This window comes from Eleutherodactylus coqui, chromosome 4 (genome assembly GCF_035609145.1).
Source record: "Eleutherodactylus coqui strain aEleCoq1 chromosome 4, aEleCoq1.hap1, whole genome shotgun sequence".
Lineage (NCBI taxonomy): Eukaryota > Metazoa > Chordata > Amphibia > Anura > Eleutherodactylidae > Eleutherodactylus > Eleutherodactylus coqui.
The window spans coordinates 125955405-125978267 of record NC_089840.1 but is presented as its reverse complement, the minus strand read 5'-3'; the positions used below and the strand labels follow the sequence as shown (position 1 = coordinate 125978267).

General features: G+C 42.3%; 1 protein-coding gene across 3 annotated transcripts in view; it reads right to left on the bottom strand.

Moving 5' to 3' along the window:
* Positions 1 to 22863, bottom strand: part of MAGI3 (membrane associated guanylate kinase, WW and PDZ domain containing 3) — a 298048-nt gene that overhangs the window by 129717 nt on the left and 145468 nt on the right. For all 3 annotated transcript variants that reach the window (XM_066600061.1, XM_066600062.1, XM_066600063.1), the window contains exon 3: positions 9336 to 9455. In XM_066600061.1, coding sequence (XP_066456158.1) covers positions 9336 to 9455 — 120 coding nt within the window. The remainder of the gene's footprint in view (positions 1 to 9335; positions 9456 to 22863) is intronic.

Sequence of the window (22863 nt, the reverse complement as noted above, 5' to 3'; positions counted from 1 at the left end):
TGTTTGTGTTACTCAGTAGCGGCTTCTTTGCAGAAATTCAACCATAAAGGTCTGATTGTCACAGTCTCCTTTGAACAGCTGATGCTGAGACTGATGTGATGCGTCATCTCTGTGAAGGCATTTATGTGGCCTCCAATCTGAGGTGCTGTTAATTTTCAGTTTCTGAGGCTTGTAACGTTAATGAACTTATCCTCTGTAGCAGAGTTAACTGTTGGTCTTTCTTCCATTCACGTTGAGAACAAGTGATCGACTTACCAAAGGCCAACTTACGCAGCAATGCCTGGGCGGGAGCTTTTCCAAAACCAGCCATCCTCGAGAAACATTCCAAGTGCTGGCTTGCCCCCTAAATCCAGGACTAGGTGCTTACATGAGGTCAGAAAGGTAGATGCCTACAGCAGCGCAGGTCAATTCATCTAACTTAAAAAAGACCAGATAGTATTGAAACGTTGCTGTTAATTGTCATGGAGGAACAAAATATATTTGGATCTTATTCCACCATTTATGCTGCCACACGCATTTTCTATCCTCTTGGAATTCACGTGTACCTAGTCGTGAATGTCCAGCACAAGGAGGAGATGATGATGTTACTTATTCAGCAAGGGGTGGGGTTTTGGAGAACCAACAACAGAAGGCCTGGACCAGTTCAAGCTCGTAGACTGCCCATCGGATGGGTTGAAGCTTATTTGCATATTGTGCACACTGGAAAAAAAACGCAATTTCAGGGGCAAGCATGTACTTTCAACAGAAAAAAAGTTATTTATATGGGTCTTCATATTGCCCATTGATAGTTTAGGTTTAGGGTTGAAAACAGATAAGACTTCTTTAAAAAAATCTATAATATATGTTTTATTATTATGAAATATACAGTATACTCCACCCAGTCAAAACATTTAAAATCGCCTTACTAATTAATATTGTGTAGGTCCACCTCATGCCACCGAAACAGCTCTGCCCCATCAAAGCATGGACTTCTCAAGACCTCTGAAGGAGTCCGGTGATATTTGGTGCCAAGAAATTAGCAGAAGATCCTTTAAGTCCTGCAATTTGTGCAGGGTGGGCTCCAAGGATCGGACCAGTTTTTCCAGAAAATGCCACAGATGCTTGATCAGATTTGAGGAATTTCGAAACCTTGAACTTTTTCATGTTCCCCGGATCATTCTGGAACCATTTTTGCAATACGGTAGTAGGTAATACATCTCATGACATCAACATGAATGCCAGAACTTAAGGTTTCCCAGCGAACCTTGGCTAGCGCATCAAACTGCCTCTGTGAAAGCTTGACTTCTTTCCATAGAGCATCCAACTACCATCTCTTTCCCAAGTATGTGACACGCACATGCATCTGGCCATCCACATAATGAACAATAAAATGTGATTCATCAGGCCAGGCTATCTTCTTGCACTATGTAATCGTCCAGTATTGATGTTTCCGTGCCTATTGCAGGTGCTTTTGGCAGTGGGCAGGTGTCAGCGTGGGCACTCTGATTGCTCTGTGTATGCAGTTAGTTGCGATGCACTGTGTGTTTTGGCACCTTTCTAACATAGCCAGCATTACCTTTTCCATCAGTTTGTGCTACAATGGCTCTTTTGCAGGATCAGATAAGACAGGCTGCCTTTTGCTCTCCACAGGCATCAATGACCCTTGGCTGCCCATGACTCTGTGACCGATTCCAAAATTTGATATTCCTTAGACTACTTTTGGTAAGTACTAACCCCTGCATACTAGTAACACTCCACAAGACCTGCTGTTTTGGAGATGCCCTGATCCAGTCATGTAGCCATCACAATTTGGTCCTTATCAAAGTTGCTCACATCCTTACACTTGCTCAGTTTTCCTGCTTCCAACATATAAACTTCAAGAACGGACTGTTCACTTCCTGCCTAATATACTCTGCTACTTGACAAGTGCCATTGAAGTGAGGTAAATCATATATACAGCAATGAGCTACAAAAGTATGTTCCCAATACTCATGTAATATGTATTTTAGCGGCACATTAACAACATGGTATAATTTTTTCCCCATAGACAGAGTTCCTTTTAGCTCTGCTAGAATTTTGCTAAGGAGGTGGAAGATGCCAAGTTTACCACCTCTTGTAATGGAATAGTGTTTCAAATGATCAAAAAGCTGCACTGCAATCCCTGGAAGACCCATTGTGCACAATAAAAGATTGGAAAATAATGGGACTAGTACGTTAAAGAGGATATGCGAGACCTCTCTAAAGAACTGATCCTTGAAGCCTAGCTCCTTCCTTGCTACACCTTCCTTAGTAGTTTTTCATGTTGCATTCTATACATGTTACTGTTATCCTATAGCACCCTTCCAACCGGGCACGTCTTATACAATACACTATAATGGGCCAATCTTCTCAGCATTTAAAGAATGTCAGAAATGCAATACAATCCATGTCACATCAAAGACCATTTTACAAGTCTGAGCCATGTAATTAAAAGTTTGTAGAAGTAGTGAAAAAAAAACTAAAAAAACTTAGCAATTTTTTGAAACGGAATGTTTTAACAGTGCAGCTAGAGGTGCTGTGAGTTTACAGAAACAATGCTCAATCTGTATTCCATGCACAGATGTTATCTAATACTTTAAATAGGCTTATATAGCTTCTAGCTATATAGAAAATACATTAACACAGGACATGCTCATGTGTCCTTATGAAAAAAAGAACTAATTTAAAGGAACCCTCTAGGCAAAACTTATACACAGTAATATCTAATGCAGGGCGTGAGGTAGATTTAAAAGTTTCCAAAGAGGGAAGCCTTGTGCAAAGGTATTTTTACAAGGGGTGGTTATCGCCCAAATAATCACTGAAAACAGCGAATCCTGTGTGCAAGCGGTCACCGACAGGGCACCGGGCAGCAAATCGCTTATTTCTCAGAGTCACTTGGTTTTTAGCGCCTCCAACTCACGTAAACAAATCTCACTCAATCTTTGATAATGATTGAGTGAGACTGCCAAATTACTGTGAATGGAGGTGGGCAGCCGGAGAAATCTCCATTCTGACCCACCTCCATTTCCAGAACGACTATCGCTCCTATGTAAAAGCACAGGAGCAATAGTTTCTGGGACAGCTATTGGGTACTTATGTGCCCGACAGTTGCCCCGTGTAAAAGGGACCTTTACATGAATTCACCACTTGCCCTGGACTAATCATAAAACCACGTGAGCCAGTTTTGCCCAGAGGGTTCTCCTCATAATAAAATGGATGACCTTTTTCCTGGATAGACCATCAATATCTGATTGGTCGGGGGTTAACCACCTGGGATCTCTACCGATCAGCTGATTGAAGAGGCTGTGGCGCTCACATCTGAGCACAACTGTACTCGTACTGTAGAACACCGTATGATTAATAGTGGCCATTTTGAGTACTACAGGCTTGTCCTTTTGAAGTGGGGCAAGCTTGTAAGACTCCGAACGGCTACTATCAATAACACAGTGCTCTGCAGCATGAGTATAATCAGAAGTGATGGTAAACCCTAATGACATGCTACGATTTCTCTTGTTGGGAAAAACCCAAACATAACTACATATCTATTTTTTTTCTCTTGGGCACAAGAACACTTAAACCGATCCAGATATTGATAGCCTGATATTTTTCAATACACAAAATGTGCCATTTCTAAGTGGTTTGCTTGGCAAACAAAGTGGTCTCTAAGCTTTATACTGTAGTAAAAGTGCCAGCATTTACAAAAATAAGAAAAAACCCCATAAAATAAAGTGGTAGTGCTATAAAAGCGAGCGGTAGGCGGATGCAATCCAAGACTTGGCACCCCGTGCAGGAAATGTTCTCTGTAGAAATTAAGTAACTGTAAACATTTTTAAGAGACTGTGGGAGGGGATCAATTTAGGAACCTTAGATACTGTAATTTTGTCTCTTCTGCAATTAAAATCAACCAGTAAACAAATCCATACTGCTCTTTTTTTTCAATGTTTAAAATTAGAAATATTTGGCAAGACCCCAAGATCCCATGGAAGAACGTGATTCCTGCATCGTTTGGCTTGGATTTTCAAGAACTATTTGTGATAAACGGCTCAGTATGTACGGCGCTTTTTGCAGACTGTAATAAGGACGTTTCTCTACCAATTGCTCCTTTTATTACACCGAGTGACTATTATCAGATAGTCGCTTAGAAAAGTCACTGGAGCTCATGAATGATAGTTGTTGGAAATGCTTTACACAGAACGCTAACTGTTCATTATTCGTTCGCCGAGCTATCGTTCATAGGGGGTATCTCTATGCAAATGTGTTTGCAAGCCGTTAAAATACAAACCAACTTTTCATCAACCAGTGACTATTTTTAGGTGAGCTGAAATAAAATCACTAGCGAATAGTAAGTGTGTGTAGAGAAATGGAAGGGAAAAAAAAGGTGGAGCAACCCCGTGGAGAGGAAGCAGAAGAAAACATTGAAGCATGGAGGTAAATTGCTGCCAGGAGATGAAGCTTGTATATGAAAAGGTGCTGCCCACCCTAACCGACGGTCTACCCAATAGGTAGACACGTGGAACACCGAGGGAATGAGTGAAAAAAAATATTTTCTGGAAGGGTGAATTTGGCGCAACCTTATAATGTGATTATGTGTAAAGAACTGTTTCATACACATCTTTGGATGTACTGAAGAAGGGATTCCAACACCTTGAAACGTGTATAACAAGCTGGTTTAAATAATAAATGGAGATCTTTTGGGCTAAACACCTACTGTCTAGTATTTGTTATCACGTTAGAAAGTTGCACCAAAATCACCCTTGCAGGAAATATATTTTTCTTTACCCCCACTCATAGCGAATAGTGAGCAAATTCTTGCTCGACACCCCGCTGGTGGCAGTGTTTACACAAAACATCTGTCCTTTGCATTCTCTTGTGGGCGATTATTTGGATGATAGTCATTCGATGTAACACCATCCAAACTCTCATTCACTGCAGCTTCCATAAAGCATACATATCCTGCTGATTGTCAACACAAAAATACTGTAAGTGTCTACAATATGGCTGCTGTAGAGGTGCACTACAGAGAATGGCCTGTAGGGGGCAACAGACAGGCATTCTGGTGCCCGAGAAAAGGGAAAACGCCCATAGGTGTAGTCAGGAAGTTGGATATAAGGGTACATTCCTGCTACACCCAGGGAGATGTTGGCTGAGAGAGTCAGAGCGGACCTGTGCAGCATAGCTAAGCTGCTGCAGGCCGGTGGCCTAGGACAGGCCAGAGTCCAACAGGGGTGACCACCCTAACCTTAACACCCAGGTGGGGTGTGTATGTGGACTTTCATGTTTTGTTAAAAGCTATATGGACTCTGTTTATATTGGTTGTACTCTGAATAAAGACTGTCAGGAGCCAAGTTTAAAGGAAATCCGTGTCTCCAGAGAGTACTTCCACGTGATCGGTGCCCATTCTGGTCTGAGAGTTGACGATCCGCAGGCAAGTGCACCCCGCTTGCTACACTGCCCACAAATTTTAAACACTTTAAAAAAATTGCTAAAAAAATTGAAACAAAATTTGTTTTAGGCGTCCCTAACACAGGCATTTGAAGAACGCAGCGTTTTTCAACACTGCATTTACTGCAGTTTCAGCAGTGTTGTCGGGGTCCCTGCCGCTGTTGTCCAGAGCCCCGGACAGGCTTCCCAACACTTGTCGTCGCCGACAGAGCATCTTTTGCTAGTGACGGAATTTGAAGATTCCGCCTCCAGCAAGAGATTGCTCTGATTGGCTGAGACAGTGCTCGAGGAACCAATCATTGTTTTTTTTTATTTTTTAAGGTAGTGTAGCTAGCACTTCTGTTTAGCACTGCCAAAAACGCAGCACCAAGTTGTGCCGCGTTTTCAGCAGCGTTGAAACCGCTGCCCATTCATTTCAATGGGTGACACAGGGCTGAAAACAGCCAAAAAGAAAGCGGCAATGTTTTCCTAATGTTGCACGACATTACACATTCCCTTTAAGGGTTATAAGGAGAAGGGATATGAGGAGGGATATAAAAGTTTTAACAATGTATACAGTGGCAGGGAATGATGTAAAATATTCATTGCACATTTTTAGGTTGAGGTTTAGAAACTCACTAATGAAGATAAGGCTTTATTAACCCCTTACAGACCTGAGTGTTTCAGTCCTAAAAAGGACCAAACACTTTTTAGCGATTTTATTCATATGGCGGCATTATGGTTTTGTCTTTGCGATTTTTTTCCTGGCCCGCAAAAATTATTTTTGCTGTTTTTTTTTAAAGATATATAGTGCTTTTTTAAAGAAATGTTTTAATGATATTTTTCAGTTTTTTTGTTTTATTAGGAGTAATGTGTAAAGTTTTTTGAACTTATGGTTATTTTTAAAATTATTATATTTATGTTAAAATAAAGTAGAGGAATGGGTTTGCCACTTTGTTTTGGACACTTTGATATATAATTTATAGTTTGGATTACAGGGCAGATATGGCGACTATTTAGGTTGGTGTGTGCAGTGGGTTGCATTCCTATATTTTTTTGTTGGTTTTTTTAACTCCGTTTTCTGGGAAATCCTTAGGAGCATCATCCATAGCAGCCCCAGTTAAAGGCCCTTTTACATGCAACAAGTATAGCTAAAACGGGCGTACAATTGAAGGAATGGACAACATTTTTGCATAAAATTACACATACAGGTAATAACTTTTAATCTCGTCATTAGCTAAAGTAAACTCAGTAGCTGTTTGCTCAGGTGGGCATGTGTTTATGTGAGGGATTAGCTGGCCAGCAGATCACATTGTCTTCTCCTGGTATTAGTAAACAATGTACTCATTATGTATGCAAGGCAAATAAAAACCATCCTGCAGCCTCTCAAAAGACTGGACAAATTCTATTAAAACGGAACTTCTTCTGAGTGGTTGAAAGTTGGTTTGTACCCGGGCTAAAAACAAGCATCTAATGACAAGTGAACAAATAGTGCACAACTGCCTGCGTTTATGTGTAACGATTATCGCTCTTTTCAGTGATAATTGTTGCGTGTAAAAGGACGATTACTGAGGATAACATTCTTCTAGTGTCACAATAGTAACTGTCAGAGCTGGTTAGGGGTCTGCTAAGAACCTGCAGCACTGACATGTCGGGGGGGGGGGGGGGGTGGGTATTGGAGATCACCGGGTCCCAGGCAGGAAATTACAGTCCCGCTTCCTCATTAAGCACCGTGTCCCCTGTAAAAGAGAAGGCAGAAGTGGTTAAAAACTGCTTCCCCTTCGGGTTTCTTGTGTGTGTCTGACAGCTGATGATCTGATCTGCTAGACTGCAGGAGCAGAAGCTTTTATCCTGCACCATATTTTTATAACAACGTTGAATTAAAGCCCAGGACCAAGTGCACTTGGTCCTTAAGGGGTTAATACCATGGGAATTTAACAATGGTCGCACGGTTTGGTTTCCTTCTGTTCTACCACACTGGAGAAAAAGGATTCATCCAATGTGTCCGGCGTCTTTGGATCTATTTGTTGTGCTATGGTTGAAAGTGCTACAAAATGATTGCAGAGCAAATCAGCGAAACCTCTGGCCTTATCTCCACACCCACACAAGAGTTTGATTTACCTGTACAAATAGGTTTAGTCATTACTAGAACAAACCCTGTTGTCTCATCTCATTTCGCTCCATTGTGTTGGAAGCCTACTTTGTCATTACAAAAATACTCCGCTTAACAGTAACAAATCTAATTCCTATTGCCTCTCCCGCCTAATTCATTCCCTGGGCCAGATACAATAAGCAGCCCTTTTATCTTGCTCACTCTCAACAGGTCACGGCTGATTACTTCTTGGGTAAAGTGGATGTGATTCATAATTAAATTTCTGACCTCTCAGCTACTTCTAAATCCTCTTCAATCACCTTTGAGCTACAGCTTGAGATGCAGATGGGTCACAAGGCCTCTAATCCCATCCATTGTTCCTTGTTCTCGACAAGCTATTACTTATCCCCTTTGGACCACATACCCATAATTTCATTTAGATATCAAGCTATACAGAGAGTTGGTTAAAAAAAAAAAAAAAGGCAACTCAATGCAATGCACAGTTCCACTAACTTGTTACGTTTATCCATTCTTTACCTGTATACTTTTGAAAGGCTCTGCATCAAGAACACGATTCATCCTACTATTAAGGGATTTCTCTTAAAGAGTAAGACTCCATTTACATCTGAGGTTAATTTGAGAGCCTTTAGCACAAATCCACCAGAAAATCCCAGATGAAACAGCACAGCGTGCAGAGCCATCTCATCTGGTAAAATGCTTGTCGGAATAATGGAAGCTGGACAGACCCCATTATAATCAATGAATGCTGTTTAACTTTGCCAGATCCAGCAGTTTTGACAATTTTTTTGCTTGGCTCCAAGGACGAAGGCGGAGAATGGAAAAATGCTCGACCCATGCGTAGATGTGAAGGGGGGCTAACTGTACTTTTTAAAAACTTTTGACATGTCAAAAGTTTTGATCAGTGAAGATCTGGGTGTCGAGACCCCTGCGGATCACTGAAATAAAGGATCTGTACTTACCCATCGGCTCCTCTTGGCAGCTGAAAACAGATGCTTAGATATCTATAGGAGTTTACACGTTCATCTTCAGCAGCTGAGAGCAGCCAACGAAGACTGCTGAAGGAGGACAATGCTTGAGTGAGCTGCAGACCCTTCCTTTGAGCAATCCGAGGGGATTTCCACACCAAGACCCCCACATGTTGCACTGCCATGTCCAAAGTTTTAGAAAGTGCAGTTACTCTTTCAAGTTATATAATTTTCCAATACACTTTCTGTAGCAATGCCTCATAGTTTTCAAGGTCTCTGGATCCTTCAGATAATGTGTAATAACTTCACAATAAGTTACTAGGCTTGTATATGGCAGGATTTAAGGGAAATAAATTGTTGGCGGTGTATAATCACAAGACTAGATAAATCTTCCACGGTTGTTTTTTTCCACACTGCGAACAAGTCAAGATGATGTGCCTATACAAAATACCATGAATAGGAATTCATGCATTTACATCAGTGGTCTCAACCAACGGCTGTGGAAAACTACCCAGTAGCTCATCAAAGCTGTAGACTCATGGAATGCCGAAACTTGTAGCATCACATTAGCTGGCTGGGATGGCGTGCAGACTCCTGATATAAATGTAGATAGTAAAAAAAAATAATTCAAGCGAGCATGGAAGGCACACATTGCTTAATATACATGCCGATAATGAAAGCTACCCTGGCAACTTCGATTTCTGGGCAATGCAATTAGTAAATAAATCACTGAAAGAATATGGTTACTGCATACAGGATATTTATACGCCTCCTGCCAAGGTAGTGAATCTACACTAACAGGGTACAAAAGAACCCGTGCTGCCATATACTGTCCTTACCATCGTAGGTCCCGCTCTCCAGCAGCACCCCGCTATCTTCTAAGGCTTTGAATTGATCCACAGTGATAAAATTATAATCAACACCGGGGACCTCTCCATCTCTTGGAGACCGAGTTGTACCTAAAGTGAAGAAACACAAATAGAAAAACAAATCAGCCACAAATAAATCAGCATGCAGGTTATTAGAGCACCGGCTGGATTATTCAACAAAAAGTTAAAACAGTAAAAAAAAAACTTCAGATGAAGAATTGTGTCCGCAGGGACTATGAAAATCAGGGGCCAAGATGAAAATCCAAATAAGAAAAGTTCAAGAAATTCTCATTTGAGTGAGCTCTTTTCTGTGAAACTAGGGCAATGAATTATGTAGTAAGAGGGAATGCAACGAACAGACAAGTTTTTGTGAAGTCTTGGAGGCATGGCAAAGTCTGAAGGGGAATAGAATTAATTTTCAATGTTCCTAAACCAACAACGTACCCATGTCATGGGGTGGCGGGGAGTTGTCGTAGAGCTCTTAGCAAGCAGAAGCTGTACGTTGCTTTAAGAGCTAAAACGGACACAAGATGACATTCCACTACCAAAACCAGCTTTTTTTTCTCAAGGCCTCATGCACACGAGCATGTTATGACTTTGTGCAGCCCCCGCGTAGCACAGATCTGTGATACAGTACCCGTGCACTTCTAAAGGGCTCTACTGTACCTCCTTAACCCCTTAGTGACAAAGCCGGTTTGCCAGAGCCATATTTTGTAAATCTGACATGTGTCACTTTAACATAGAATAATTCCGTAAAGAATCATCCAAGTGATTCTGACACAGTTTTTTGCCACATATTGTACTTCATTTAGGTGGTAAAAATAGACCAATAGAATTTGTATATATTTATTAAAAGCATCAAAATTGGGGAGATTTTGGAAAAATGTTCTTTTTTCACATTTTCAGCTGTAATATCTCAAATATGTGCAAACCTACTGAACAAATTTTTGCTAAGACATATTTCCATATGTTTACTTTATTCTGGCCGCACATTTGAAACCTTTTTTTTTTTTTTAAACCATTAAGGAGATGTACAAATTTAACATTGTTTATCAAGTTTTTGAAGAACACTCTGTTTTCCTACACCAAGCCAAGATAACAATCTTTATTTGTATAGCGTCAATTTATTCCGCAGTTCTTGAGAGCAAACGCTCCTAGGTGTCAGAATGATAGATACCCCCACAAATGACTCCGTTTTAAAAACTACACCGCTTAAAGTAGTCACTGAGGGGCGGCATGTGTATTTTGACCCTATAGTTTTTTTATTTCAGGAGTTAATGCCACTTAGAGGAGAAAAAATAAAATTTTATATTCTTGCAAACAGGTCATTTGAAAGACTTTTTCTATAGTGCACATGAAAATGAGGATTTACATCCCAAAACGAATACCCGTTTGTCTGGTGTTCAGAAACACACCCGTTGTCGCTCTAATAATATGTCTGTATACACAACGGGGCCCAAAACGCGAGTAGCAGCAAGTGGCTTTCAGAACAGAAATTTTGCTTGAAGGTTATTTAGCCCAATTGCACACTTGTATAGCGTCCAGTGTTTAGAAACATACCCAATTGTAGCCCCAGTCTGCTTACTGGACACATGGATAGGCCTATAATGCAGGGAACACCCTTTGGATTTCAGAGCACAACTGAATAAATTCCAGGCCTCATTGCTCACTTGTGCAGAAAAGAAAATTGACTCCCTAAAAATAAAATCGCATCGGTTAGAGATGAAACTTTTTTTTTTCTTTTAACTTTTACCTGATCGCCATTATCCATTGGATAACAGCAATCACATGGCCAGGAATCACATACTGCGGCCCCCCCCGTGACATCTCCAGGCTCCGGAGGGAGACAGGCTGAAACAGACTTTTTTTTAGACTTTTCATTTTCATTGGATAACAGCAATCACAGGCCTGAGGATCGGTAACCATGGTCCTCAGTGACTACATCTGCAAAATTTCAAATTTTACAGGCCTCCCACGCATGCGGTTGACGTAATGATGTCTGGTGCGCGAGCACAGAAGACCGGCGTCAGGTCCTGCAGGACCAGATCGCCGCAGGACATCACAGAGCACAGGTGTGAGTACCCTCAGCTGCCCTCATGGATCCAATCTATGAGGGCAGCTGAAGCTTTAACTTAAAGAAAAAAGCGCAAATCGCATGACTGGGAATGTGGGGGCTCCCGTGGACCCCATGACAGCTCCAGGTTGTCGGCTACCTCTGGGAACTGACAGCATGGAGCCGTCACGTCCAGAGCCCATGTGGCTTTAATTCCCAGAGGAAGCATGTTTTTACATCCGTGGGGATTAAAGCTCACTAAAGCAGGACGTAAAAAGGCAATGGGGTGGTCACTAAGGGGTTAAACCGAATGATTAGTGAAAAAGCCAGCAATAATTTTTTATGCCTGTAGAACATGAACAATGAATGAAAAGTGAACGATTTATTGTTTGTCATTTAATTGTTGGCTGCATTTACTCTGAACGACTATACCATTCCTTTTCGCTCATTTGGAGAACACTGGGGAAAAGAATTTTTGATGACTGAGATATTAGAACTTTTTGGGGTCAAAGACTCTGAAAATGACATTAGTTTTTCTCCATCAGGTCTGCTTATCAAGAAACAACATATGTCCATATAAATGTATACATGTACATATATTGTATTATACATGAAATGACTGACAATCAAAAGCTGAAGGTACACAGATAAATCCCAAGAAGACGAGAACAGGAATAAAACAAGAGTTTCTTCATTGAGAGGTCAATGACGCTACATTTCTATGATTTCCTGCGATGAGCTGCTCCTGGACATTCACATTGGATGTTTCACCAGTAGTCCGCCATCATATGTGTATTCCATTGTCTGTAGTTCTGTTCCTCCACGGTCCTTATTTCGTTCACCTGATTCATCACTTACATCACCAAGACAATCTGGAAATCCATCCAAAATAACTTCGGCTCCTGCCATCTGATGCTCATGTTACAACCAAGAGTTCAAGAACAGAAATAAGCGTATTCTTCACAAGTTCACCAGAGTTTATGGCCTTAGCATTGTCCACTGAATCTTGGAGACACCGGTCTTTTATGAGTTCCCGGATTTGTGGTCCATCGAATTTACCTGCTTTTTAGCTTCTCATCGCAATAAATTTTCTACATTCATAGCCGAAACTCGCTCCATTTCTCATTAATGTTTTTACACATTGCTTCATCAACCCAAGTTTGTTGTGCACTGATGGCGATATGTATCATATGTACTAATAGTCAGCAAATGCTGGCGGGAAAAGAAATATAATGACATCAAGAATATAATGAAGAAGATAACATCAAGAATATCTCCAAAACTAGAGCTCCTGGAACAAAATGGATGGGATTTTCGAAATCAGTGGCACAAAAATACCCAGAATAAGGTCTAAAATTTCGGGCGCGGTGAATTTTTTTTTGTTCCCCAGTGTAAGCATTCTGTGCAAAACGGCTTTAAAGTGTTCCTCATGTGTACATGTAAACTTCTCCAAATCCAAATATCAAAGGATGCTAATTACTTTAAACTACTTTTGAACTCCATAAAAAATGACATCCTCCACTGCAGTAAATGCAAAGCCTCGGCTTAGGGGCATTTCTATACTACCAATCAGTCCGTTAGGTTTACCCAGCAGTGACCACTTGGACCAAGCCCTGGCATCTAAAAGTCCATGATTGTTATTAAATTAAAGGGGTGGTCTCGCGAAAGCAAGTGGGTCTATACACTTCTGTATGGCCATATTAATGCACTTTGTAATATACATCGTGCATTAAATATGAGCCATACAGAAGTTATTCACTTACCTGCTCCGTTGCTAGCGTCCCCGTCGCCATGGTTCCGTCTAATTTCGGTGTCTTCTTGCCTTTTTAGACGCGCTTGCGCAGATCCGTCTTCTCCCTTCTTCTCCCTTCGGCTCCGCTCGGCAGCATCGGCATTTTGGCTCCGCCCCCTTGTACGCATCATCGCGTAGCTCCGCCCCATGACGTGTGCCGGTTCCAGCCTCCTGATTGGCTGGAATCGGCACATGACGGGGGCGGAGCTACGCGATGACGCGAAAAGGGGGCGGAGCCAAAACGCCGATGCTTCCAAGACCAGCCGAAGGGAGAAGATGCATCTGCGCAAGCGCGTCTAAAAAAGCAAGAAGACACCGAAGTTAGACGGAACCATGGCAACGGGGACGCCAGCAACGGAGCAGGTAAGTGAATAACTTCTGTATGGCTCATATTTAATGCACGATGTATATTACAAAGTGCATTAATATGGCCATACAGAAGTGTATAGACCCACTTGCTTTCGCGAGACCACCCCTTTAACTATCACCACCATAAAGGTGACACATGCTTCCCGGCAGTATAATGTATTTCCATTAAGACCCCAAGTAACGTCTCGCACATAATTAACATGTTATCATATTAATTATGCAACAGCTGACGGAACAGAATGAATCCCGGATATCTGCCCAGTGCCAGGCTGCCGGCATAGGTCTTTAAGGCAATGCACTAATTCTATATATTGCCAGCTTGGTTTCCAAATACTCCGGAGGTGGTCCAGGATGTCCCCCGGATTTTCTTTTACCAGCTTGCACACCTTAACAGACTTTTTCTAAGAATTATTGGGCTTTTCAAGCTCCAGCTATTGTATAGCGTCACAATGTTGCTGCTGTTCTGTATGTTTTGCTGGGCTCAATAGACATGGATCACCAGAGGATGTTGTCGCCATGAAACTCGGTTTTAGGAATTCATATTTTGACAGTTGAAGGCTGCCCCATTGCGGGACTCTTACATCCTAAATTAGAGTCTGGTGCGCTCTCACGATGATTTATTTTTACGTATGCAAATACGGAAAACTAAGATCATGACAACAGCCGGTAATGGTACAGGAAAAATCTAAATCAACAATAAACAAGCAGTTCAAGACTTCATCTTTCTCGGATCAAGAATCGACAGGAATAGAAAATTAGGGCCCAAAATAAAATGACGTATCGCAATGTTAAGTATGGATGAGGTCTGGAAGAACAAAGACATTAACATTGCAACGAAATGCCACATAGTCAACACAACCATCAACCCAATCATAAATTACGGCTGCAAAAATGGGACATTGAAGAAAATGGACTGGAGGAAGATTGATGGATTCAAACTTTGGTGCTGGAGGAAACTCCTACAAATTCCTTAGACCGCCAAGATCACGAATAAAACAGTCTTAACTGCATCAAACCAAAGTTTTCATTGGAAGGTAAAACTATGAAACAGAGACTCTCATACTTCAGCCACATAATGTGAGCTAATTTATTGGATAATGCATGAAGTGGTCAGCGCAAAAACATACTCGGACGCCAAAGAATGCGCTGGGTTGTTACTATTAAAGAAGACACCAACATGCAAATGATCGAACTGAAAGAAGCTGTAGAAACAGAACCGCATGGAGGGGGCCGATCCATAGGGTCTAAGAGTCAGCGTGTAAAAAGAAAAAAAAAACTGCCAATAGGCAGACACAGGCAAGGAAGCAGCATATTTCATGGGCTGAAATACGCACACAGTCGTGTGAATACGCCCCAAGGCAAAACAGCGGATCAGGTGAAACGTCTCCTTCCGAGTGGATGGCAAGCATCTGAAGGGTTTTCTCGGAGGTGCATTGCCCCGTCTACACGGGTAATTTTTCACCACATAATGCAGTTGACGCCAACGTTTATGCGAGTGTTGGGTTGGTATAAAAAGATATATTACGGAGAAAAGGTGTTGCTGCATGGAAAATATGTACCAACATGCTGATTTTAGGGCAAAACCCAGAATCAATCCCTGGCAGAATAGGTATAATATCTACAGTTTGCTCTTCCATCTGTGCCGATTCTTTCTACTTCATTCGCATTTATCATGCAGGAAATCTCCCCCAGACAATCCGCGTGTGAATGAGGCATCTCTCAAAGCAGCGAGATGCCTCTATGTGCCAATCTCTGTTCGGAAGGGAGCAGTTTACTAAAAAACAGCATGACAGCTCAGTAAAATTAAATTACAAAAACCCAACATGTTACCTCGTGTTACAAGAGGTAGACTGAACAGACCCCAATTAACAGCAACGGTTCTAAGTGGTAACCTGGGCACAGATACGAACGCCTAATGATCTAATAGATGCCGCCAAGAAAAGGTTTTAGAGTTGCTTGCAAAAAAAGTTGCCGTTTCGGAAGCAATTGCATGAAAGTGTTCAACAGACTGTGAGGCTAAATACTCTGTCTACACCTGTTTCAGTAAAATGTGTCCCCCAAACACAATTACAAGTCACTGAGCTGCAATGAAGTCAGACAGTAAACACCCTCTCATGGCCAGTATTCAGCCTCTTAGCAAGACCGGTTTGGGCTATGATTATCTGTGACAAATCTCCGATACTGACCCTTCAAACAGGATACAAAACTGTGGTTTTAGCGTGAAAGGCTTTGCTAATTGGTCTCCCCTGGATTTAGTTAGCAAAATAATAGCCATGCTTGTTAAAAGCGGGCAGAAAAGGATTCTGTATGAGCTTAAATGGGTTTCTAATAAACCGAGACAGACAGCAGATGCGTTGGCCAGAGACCACCTCAATATTGGATCCCCTCCTCCGTGGTCTCCTACCTGGTTTGGTTTTAGTTGAAGACTCCTCTACATAGCAGACTAGAAAGTTTATTTTTTTCTTTTAACTTTCTGCAGGAAATTGTGAAAATATACGATAATGTTCAAGAAGCCCTGAATTAGAACAGCAATATCCTTACCGTCTCCTAATCCTTCCTACACAGTATTAAACATATGCTCTGGTTGTACTTCAAGCCACTTGTTTTATTCATCGTATCATCCATTATTAATTCTGTACAAAAAGTGCAAATAAAATAATGCTGAAGCTGGTGTATTTAGATAGAAAATAAGACCAGACGAGTCCTGGGGGAAAAGTAACCATTGAAATGAGTGGGAATTATTGCTACAACTTGTCTGCTTCCAAACCGTTGCAGTGTCCATCTGCAAAAATAGCCAAAAACTTTTGCTCATCATTAATCCACATGGACTGTGCATCAGTAAGAGCAGATGTCACTTGTAGCGTTAACGATGCATATGCTTGCCTAGTACACAAATCTCCTGCGAGTCGCCATCAGGCAGCAATGTCACTCTTCGTCGGCCCAACACAATGATTGTTCTGATGGAAATGTCCATCAGATAGCGCTGACCCTAAAGTAGTCGAGCTGGCTTTTAAAATCTTTAGTCATATGCTTAAACCAAAAATGTACACATTAAATAACTTAAAGGGAAAATCAGCAGGTTTTCCCTATGCAATCTGAGCTGTGCATGTAATAGTGTTAATGAGATTGGCATATCACTATATACAGTTAGACGTGCCCCGCTATCTTTACAGTGCTTCTTTGAAGGTTTCCCGCACTATATTAAAATTAGTCAAAAAAACAATCTGATTTTCTCTGCACGGCCATGCCCCAAGGTTTGACGGACAGGCATATTAATTTTCTATCCCTGGATGAAATCCCGCGCAGGTATCGTATCAAAGGATGCCTGAGCTTGGATACCAACATCTAACTTTGTTCGCTCTCACTTCATGTGCTGAGTGCGCATGCACTTTCTAGGCCATTACTTGTAGGGTCGCCTGACATCAGATGGCGTCTGGCCACTTAACTGAATGCACATGCGGTTAAGCAGCTGGACTGCGTCTGATGTCAGGTGATCCTGCAAGTAATGGCCGTGAAAGCGCATGCACATTCAGCTCAGCGGCTGGACGGCATCTGATGTCAGAAGACTATGCGAGTAATGGCCGTAAAAGCGCATGCGCATTCAGTTCAATGGCTGGGCGAATCTGATGTTAGGAGACTATGCGAGTAAGGGCCGTAAAAGGGCATGTGCATTCAACTCAGCGGCTGGACGGCATCTGATGTCAGAAGACTATGCGAGTAATGGCCGTAAAAGCGCATGCGCATTCGGTTCAATGGCTGGACGGCATCTGATGTTAGGAGACTATGCGAGTAAGGGCCGTAAAAGGGCATGTGCATTCAACTCAGCGGCTGGACGGCATCTGATGTCAGAAGACTATGCGAGTAATGGCCGTAAAAGCGCATGCGCATTCGGTTCAATGGCTGGACGGCATCTGATGTTAGGAGACTATGCGAGTAATGGCCGTGAAAGCGCATGCGCATTCAACTCAGAAGCTGGATGGCATAGAATGTCAGGAGACTATGCGAGTAATGGCCGTGAAAGCGCATGCGCATTCAGCTCAGAGGCTGGATGGCATCTGATGTTAGGAGACTTTGCGAGTAATGGCCGTGAAAGTGCATGCACATTCAGCACATGAAGAGAGTGCAAGCAAAAAAAAGACGTCAGTACGCAAGCTCAGGCATCCTTTGACACAACGCAGTCACAAAACCGGAGAACGTGCCTGGCGCAGCTGTGCATTAAAACTCTGACTCTCTTCATTTAATTTTAATACAGCGTGGTAAAACGTCAAAAGTGCATTGTAAAGGTACCAGGGCCCATACACCAGCAGTATATGGCAATCTCATTATCAACACTATTACATGAGTAGCTTAGGCCAGTATCATGTCTGTGACGGAACCTCCGGCTGGAGGCTCCGTCACAGATCCGGCTGAAAATACCTGGAAGAAAAAGCGTTGCATTCAGCATTTATTCTTCCGTTCAAAAGCCAGCCAGCAGGGCAGAAAGTGGGCATACCGCATTATAGTCAATGGGGTCGGTCTGGCACTGTTTACCTTGCTTCCCTAAAAATAAGACAGTGTCTTATATTAATTTTTGTTCAAAAAGGTTTAACTTTTTTACACGTATAGCTGCCTGGACACTATTTAAATTGACTTTTTAAATTAACTGTTAGCAGGGCTTAATTTTGGAGTAGGGCTTATATTTCAAGCATCCTCAAAAAGCCTGAAAAATCATTTTGCATCCTCAAAAATTCTCGAAAATCATGCTATGTCTTATTTTCAGAGTATGTCTTATTTACAGGGAAACAGGGTAGTTCCGTGCAGAGACAACCATTCAGCTGTAGGGATCCCCTTCCCTGCCCCTAAACAAAAGCGGGAAACTGGAATCTCTGATGCAGATGTGAAACAACCCTTAAATTGGATAGGAAAAACCTGCTGACAGGTTCCCTTTAATGGAAGGCTTTCAACATAACATCCAACGGCTGACAGTTCCCTTCTTTGCTTTGAACCGACGCAAGCAGAAAGGAGCTTAAGCTGCCAATTATCAGGTAAGTGGAGGGGTTGGAGTAGACTAGGAGCAGAAACACAGGACCGGCCTGACATGAAAAGAATGCCCATCGATTGGTCTAGCGCTCATTTGCATATGGCACGCTGGATAAATAAAAAAAAAAACATATCTCCATGATGGTATTAGAAAGAGCAGAAATAAAGGTACATTACACTCTTAGCACTCATGGGTCCAGATGGGTGGTTATGAGCACCTACTTGAGCAGCATGCAAGTATTAGGTTTATGATTTGACCCTCACGAAGAAGAAGACAGAGCAAATGTCTGTTAACTTCAAGGGTTGTTGATCCGTGATTATTCCAATGCCAAATTGGAGTCGGGGAAGAATTTAATTCCGCTAAATGAAGAAAATTGGCTTCTACCTCATTGGTGTTTTTTTTCCCCCTTCCTCTGGATCAACATTGGGGGAGTAATACACTGAATGGATGGACATAGTATGTAAGCCTGAAAAAAGACCTATGTGACAAATCCCAAGGAGGTTGGAGAGAGTCAGGGCTTAAATGGGCTGCCAGTCTTCAAACCGAGCTAATGGTAGGAATGCTTTATAAAAGTGACATTTGCTGGACTTCATCTAAAGATACACAAAATGGTTACATAAATGTAGCAAATCAAAGCCTATTTAATGATCCAGAACTAGCGCAAATGAATAGAGGGGAATTTATATACTGAACTACAACGTCCATCGGCTGTGAGCAGTACATGTTGTCCCATTAGTCGCCTACTGCAGAAGCTATTTTGTTTCTTCGGTTACAAGCAACAAGTCATTAGGCAGAGCCAGCATTATTCTATCGGCACGTGTGCCATCCATCGCTTCCAACGTACTGACTTTCTATTGAGCCTTCAAAGTGGAGTTTATGTAAAAAGTTTACCAAAACTGTAAATAGCGGTAATCTTATAATGCCGCTGTCACATCTGCGGCAGGGGATTCCGTTCTGCTGCTCCATTTGGGGAGCAGGAACGGGGAATCACCTGGCCGAACGGATCCGTGTTATGATGGAGCTGAACAGCACTAAACGGACCCCACTGACCATAATAGGGTCCATGCGGTTTCTGCTCAGCTGTCCGGGATTTTGCATGCAGCGCTTCTTCTTTTGTGCCGATCTGGGAGGAACCAGTGCCGATGTGAACCCATCCGAATACTGTCATAACACAAGTATCATAGTGTCAAGACAAAAAGGAACCAAACATTCTGGAAGACATTAAGGCTGTCTGTATCTGTTAGAACTGCTGTCATTCAGGAGAACGATCCCTATAGGAAGATAAATCTCGCTATTTCACTACAGCCATTAAGTGAACGGCCATTTTTCACACTGGCTAAAAGTGAATATATTAACAGCCTTTAGATTTATGCCGCCAGCGTGATAAGATGAAATCAGAAGGGATGGGGAGAAATGTTATAATTGATGAAATTTGCCTTGGGGATCAATAAGAGAGGCAGAGAATCTAAACCATAAAAATAATCACATTACAAATGGCTCGGGCTGGAAAATATACCGAGCTTTTAGTAAACTCTGCTCAGGCACAATCCTGCTGCAAGGACAATAGTAAATCAAAAGGCCGAAAATTTGGTTGTTCGCACTCAGGACCATAATGATACTTCCGGATGCAAAGGAGACAAAGCAAAATGTGCCCGCCTTGTGGTGCCAAGCCTTTGTATCACATTAATAAAAAGTATTAAAGGGGCGTGGCAAAGAGAAGTAATTATGGCACATCAAATTTATTTAAGGCTGGCTTCACATGGGCGTACTTCTGCGCCCAAAATTTGCGCGTGCAGTGCACAGAGAATAGAACCCCGTTGCTCAGCAAAAAGTCCCTGTGGCAGTCAATGGGGATGCGCAAATACAGTGTTTCATGCTAGAAATGCACGAAACACTAATTGTGCAGGAAAAAACACCTCTGCTAATTAGCCATTTCAAGTGGGGCACATACATGCCTTGAAAAAACTATAGGAAAATATGCAGATGCGCACTCAAAAAACTATTTGTTCTGCAAAAACGCTACCCTCGTGTGAGCAAATACAAATAGGCTCGTGTAATAGGGGCATTACAGAGTTGCAGCTGCAGCTTTTAGTAAGTGTTTTAGTTCACCGTTGGATTTACAGCTACACTGCTCAGTACTGCTAATGTCCTCCATTCTGCTGCTGCTTCTGAGGGGTTGCTACAGAGTGATAAGATCCCCTCTACTCTTTGTGTGCAGTGTATGGGAGATATTATAGCAGCTAGTCTACACTAACTTGCTCAGGGAAAACTGATAATTAGAGAATGATGCAGGATACCAAGTCATACAAAGGCTATATGCACTGTTACTCCTCATGTACACACATCTGAAGTGGGCAGAGCTGCAATACCACACACAACCTATACACAAATGTGGCACTGTTGGGCTACTTTCACAAGGCAGAATTGCATTCAGTGTTTTGTGTCAGTATTTGAGTCGAAAGCACAAAAGAGGCACAAATATTACTATTATCTTGTTCCTCTCCACATTTGCCATTCTTGGCTTTGGCTTACAAATTCTAATCAAAGTACTGCTGTGTGAAAGTGATCATTTTGAAAGAAAGCTATGAAGTTTATCCTATACAACCCTTTTAAAGCAATTTTAGGTACAAATAGTTGGAATACGTGTACACAAGCCATAAGGTGATGCATGGGGAAAAAAAGGAGACCTGGGCCCTTTTACACGGAAGCCGTTTGATAATGCAAATATGAACGATAATCATTGGCCAACGACTCCGTGACGAACGATAATTCATTCTTTCATCTTCGCCGTTCACTTTATGCAGGTATAAAAACCTGATGATAATCGATTGGGGTTAACAGACAACCATTCATCCATGAGCGACTGCCTGCTTACTCTGAATAGAGGCCCACAGCCAAGGAGATCTCTGGCGCATTGCGCCACCATTCAGTGAGCGATTATTGCTCCTATGTGATCATCAATGATGATCCTTGAGACAACTGTCGGTTACCGCTTTCGTCTCCTTGCGACAGCTGAAGTCGTCTCTGTATATAAGTGTTATATGGTGCCGCCTTCAGCTGATGGAAGGAGACGAAAAACGTCAATGAAGCTTAAAGAAGCCGATTGGTAAGAGTCCTAAGCAGTAGACTGCCGATCTGATATTAATGACTTATGCTGAGTATAGGTCAATAATATCCAAGTCCCACCAAACCCAGTTAACCCCTCAGGGCTATAGGCTGCACATTTATGTCCTGGAGGCTCGGGGTTTCCATGGAGTGGGATCAGGAGTCGATCCCACTCCATATAATGTAGGTGTCAGATGTTTCTTACAGCTGCAACAATTTCGATAAGCAGCGCCACTGATCAGAGTTAACCCTTTAAATGCTGATAGCTGCATTTAAATGCCCTGATCAATGCCTATCAGGCCAGTAGAATGCCTACCAGATCGCAGTATAATGTAATACTATGGTATTACATCATACTGCAGGAGTGAACAAACCATTACATGAACTTGTCCCATAGGGGAACTAAAAAAAACTAAATGCAAAAAAAATAATAAGCATTCAAACAAAAAAACCTTTTGCCATATTTATAATAGAAGAATCTAAATAATATAACTAGAGATGAGCGAGCGTACTCGGTTCAGGTGTTTTTGCACTCGAGCACCGCTTTTTCCGAGTAACTGGCTACTCGGACGAAAAGATTCGGGGGGCGCCGGGGTTGCAGAGGGGGGGGGGGGGACGAGCTCCCCCCTGTTCCCCACTGCTACCCACCGCTCCACCACGCCGCCCCCCGCCCCCTGAATCTTTTCGTCCAAGTAGTCAGTTACTCGGAAAAAGCGATGCTCGAAGACACCTGAACCGAGTACGCTCGCTCATCTCTAAATATAACCCAAAAACATATTTGGCATCGCAGTGTCCGAAAAAGTCCGATCAAAGTAACGTGTTAATTACCCCGCACGGTAAACGTCATCAGAAAAAAAAAGAAAAAGAAACACCAGAATTGCAGAAAACAATGAAAAAATATATATATATCTTTGAAAAAGAAAAAAATTGTACAGCAAAAGGGCTTATTTACACGAGCGTATATTGGCTGGCGTTTTCACGGCCGGCTGATATACGCTCCCATTTAAGCAGTCCCCCCCCTCCCCCCAATAGCTCTCTGCCTTTATCCTCCCCTCCGAGCGTGGGTGAGACGGGGGCGGAGCTAAGCTCCCACCCCTCGTCCATAGCCAGCATAGTCTGCCCCCTCCCATTGCAAATGCTAGAGTGAAGGAGAGGCGCA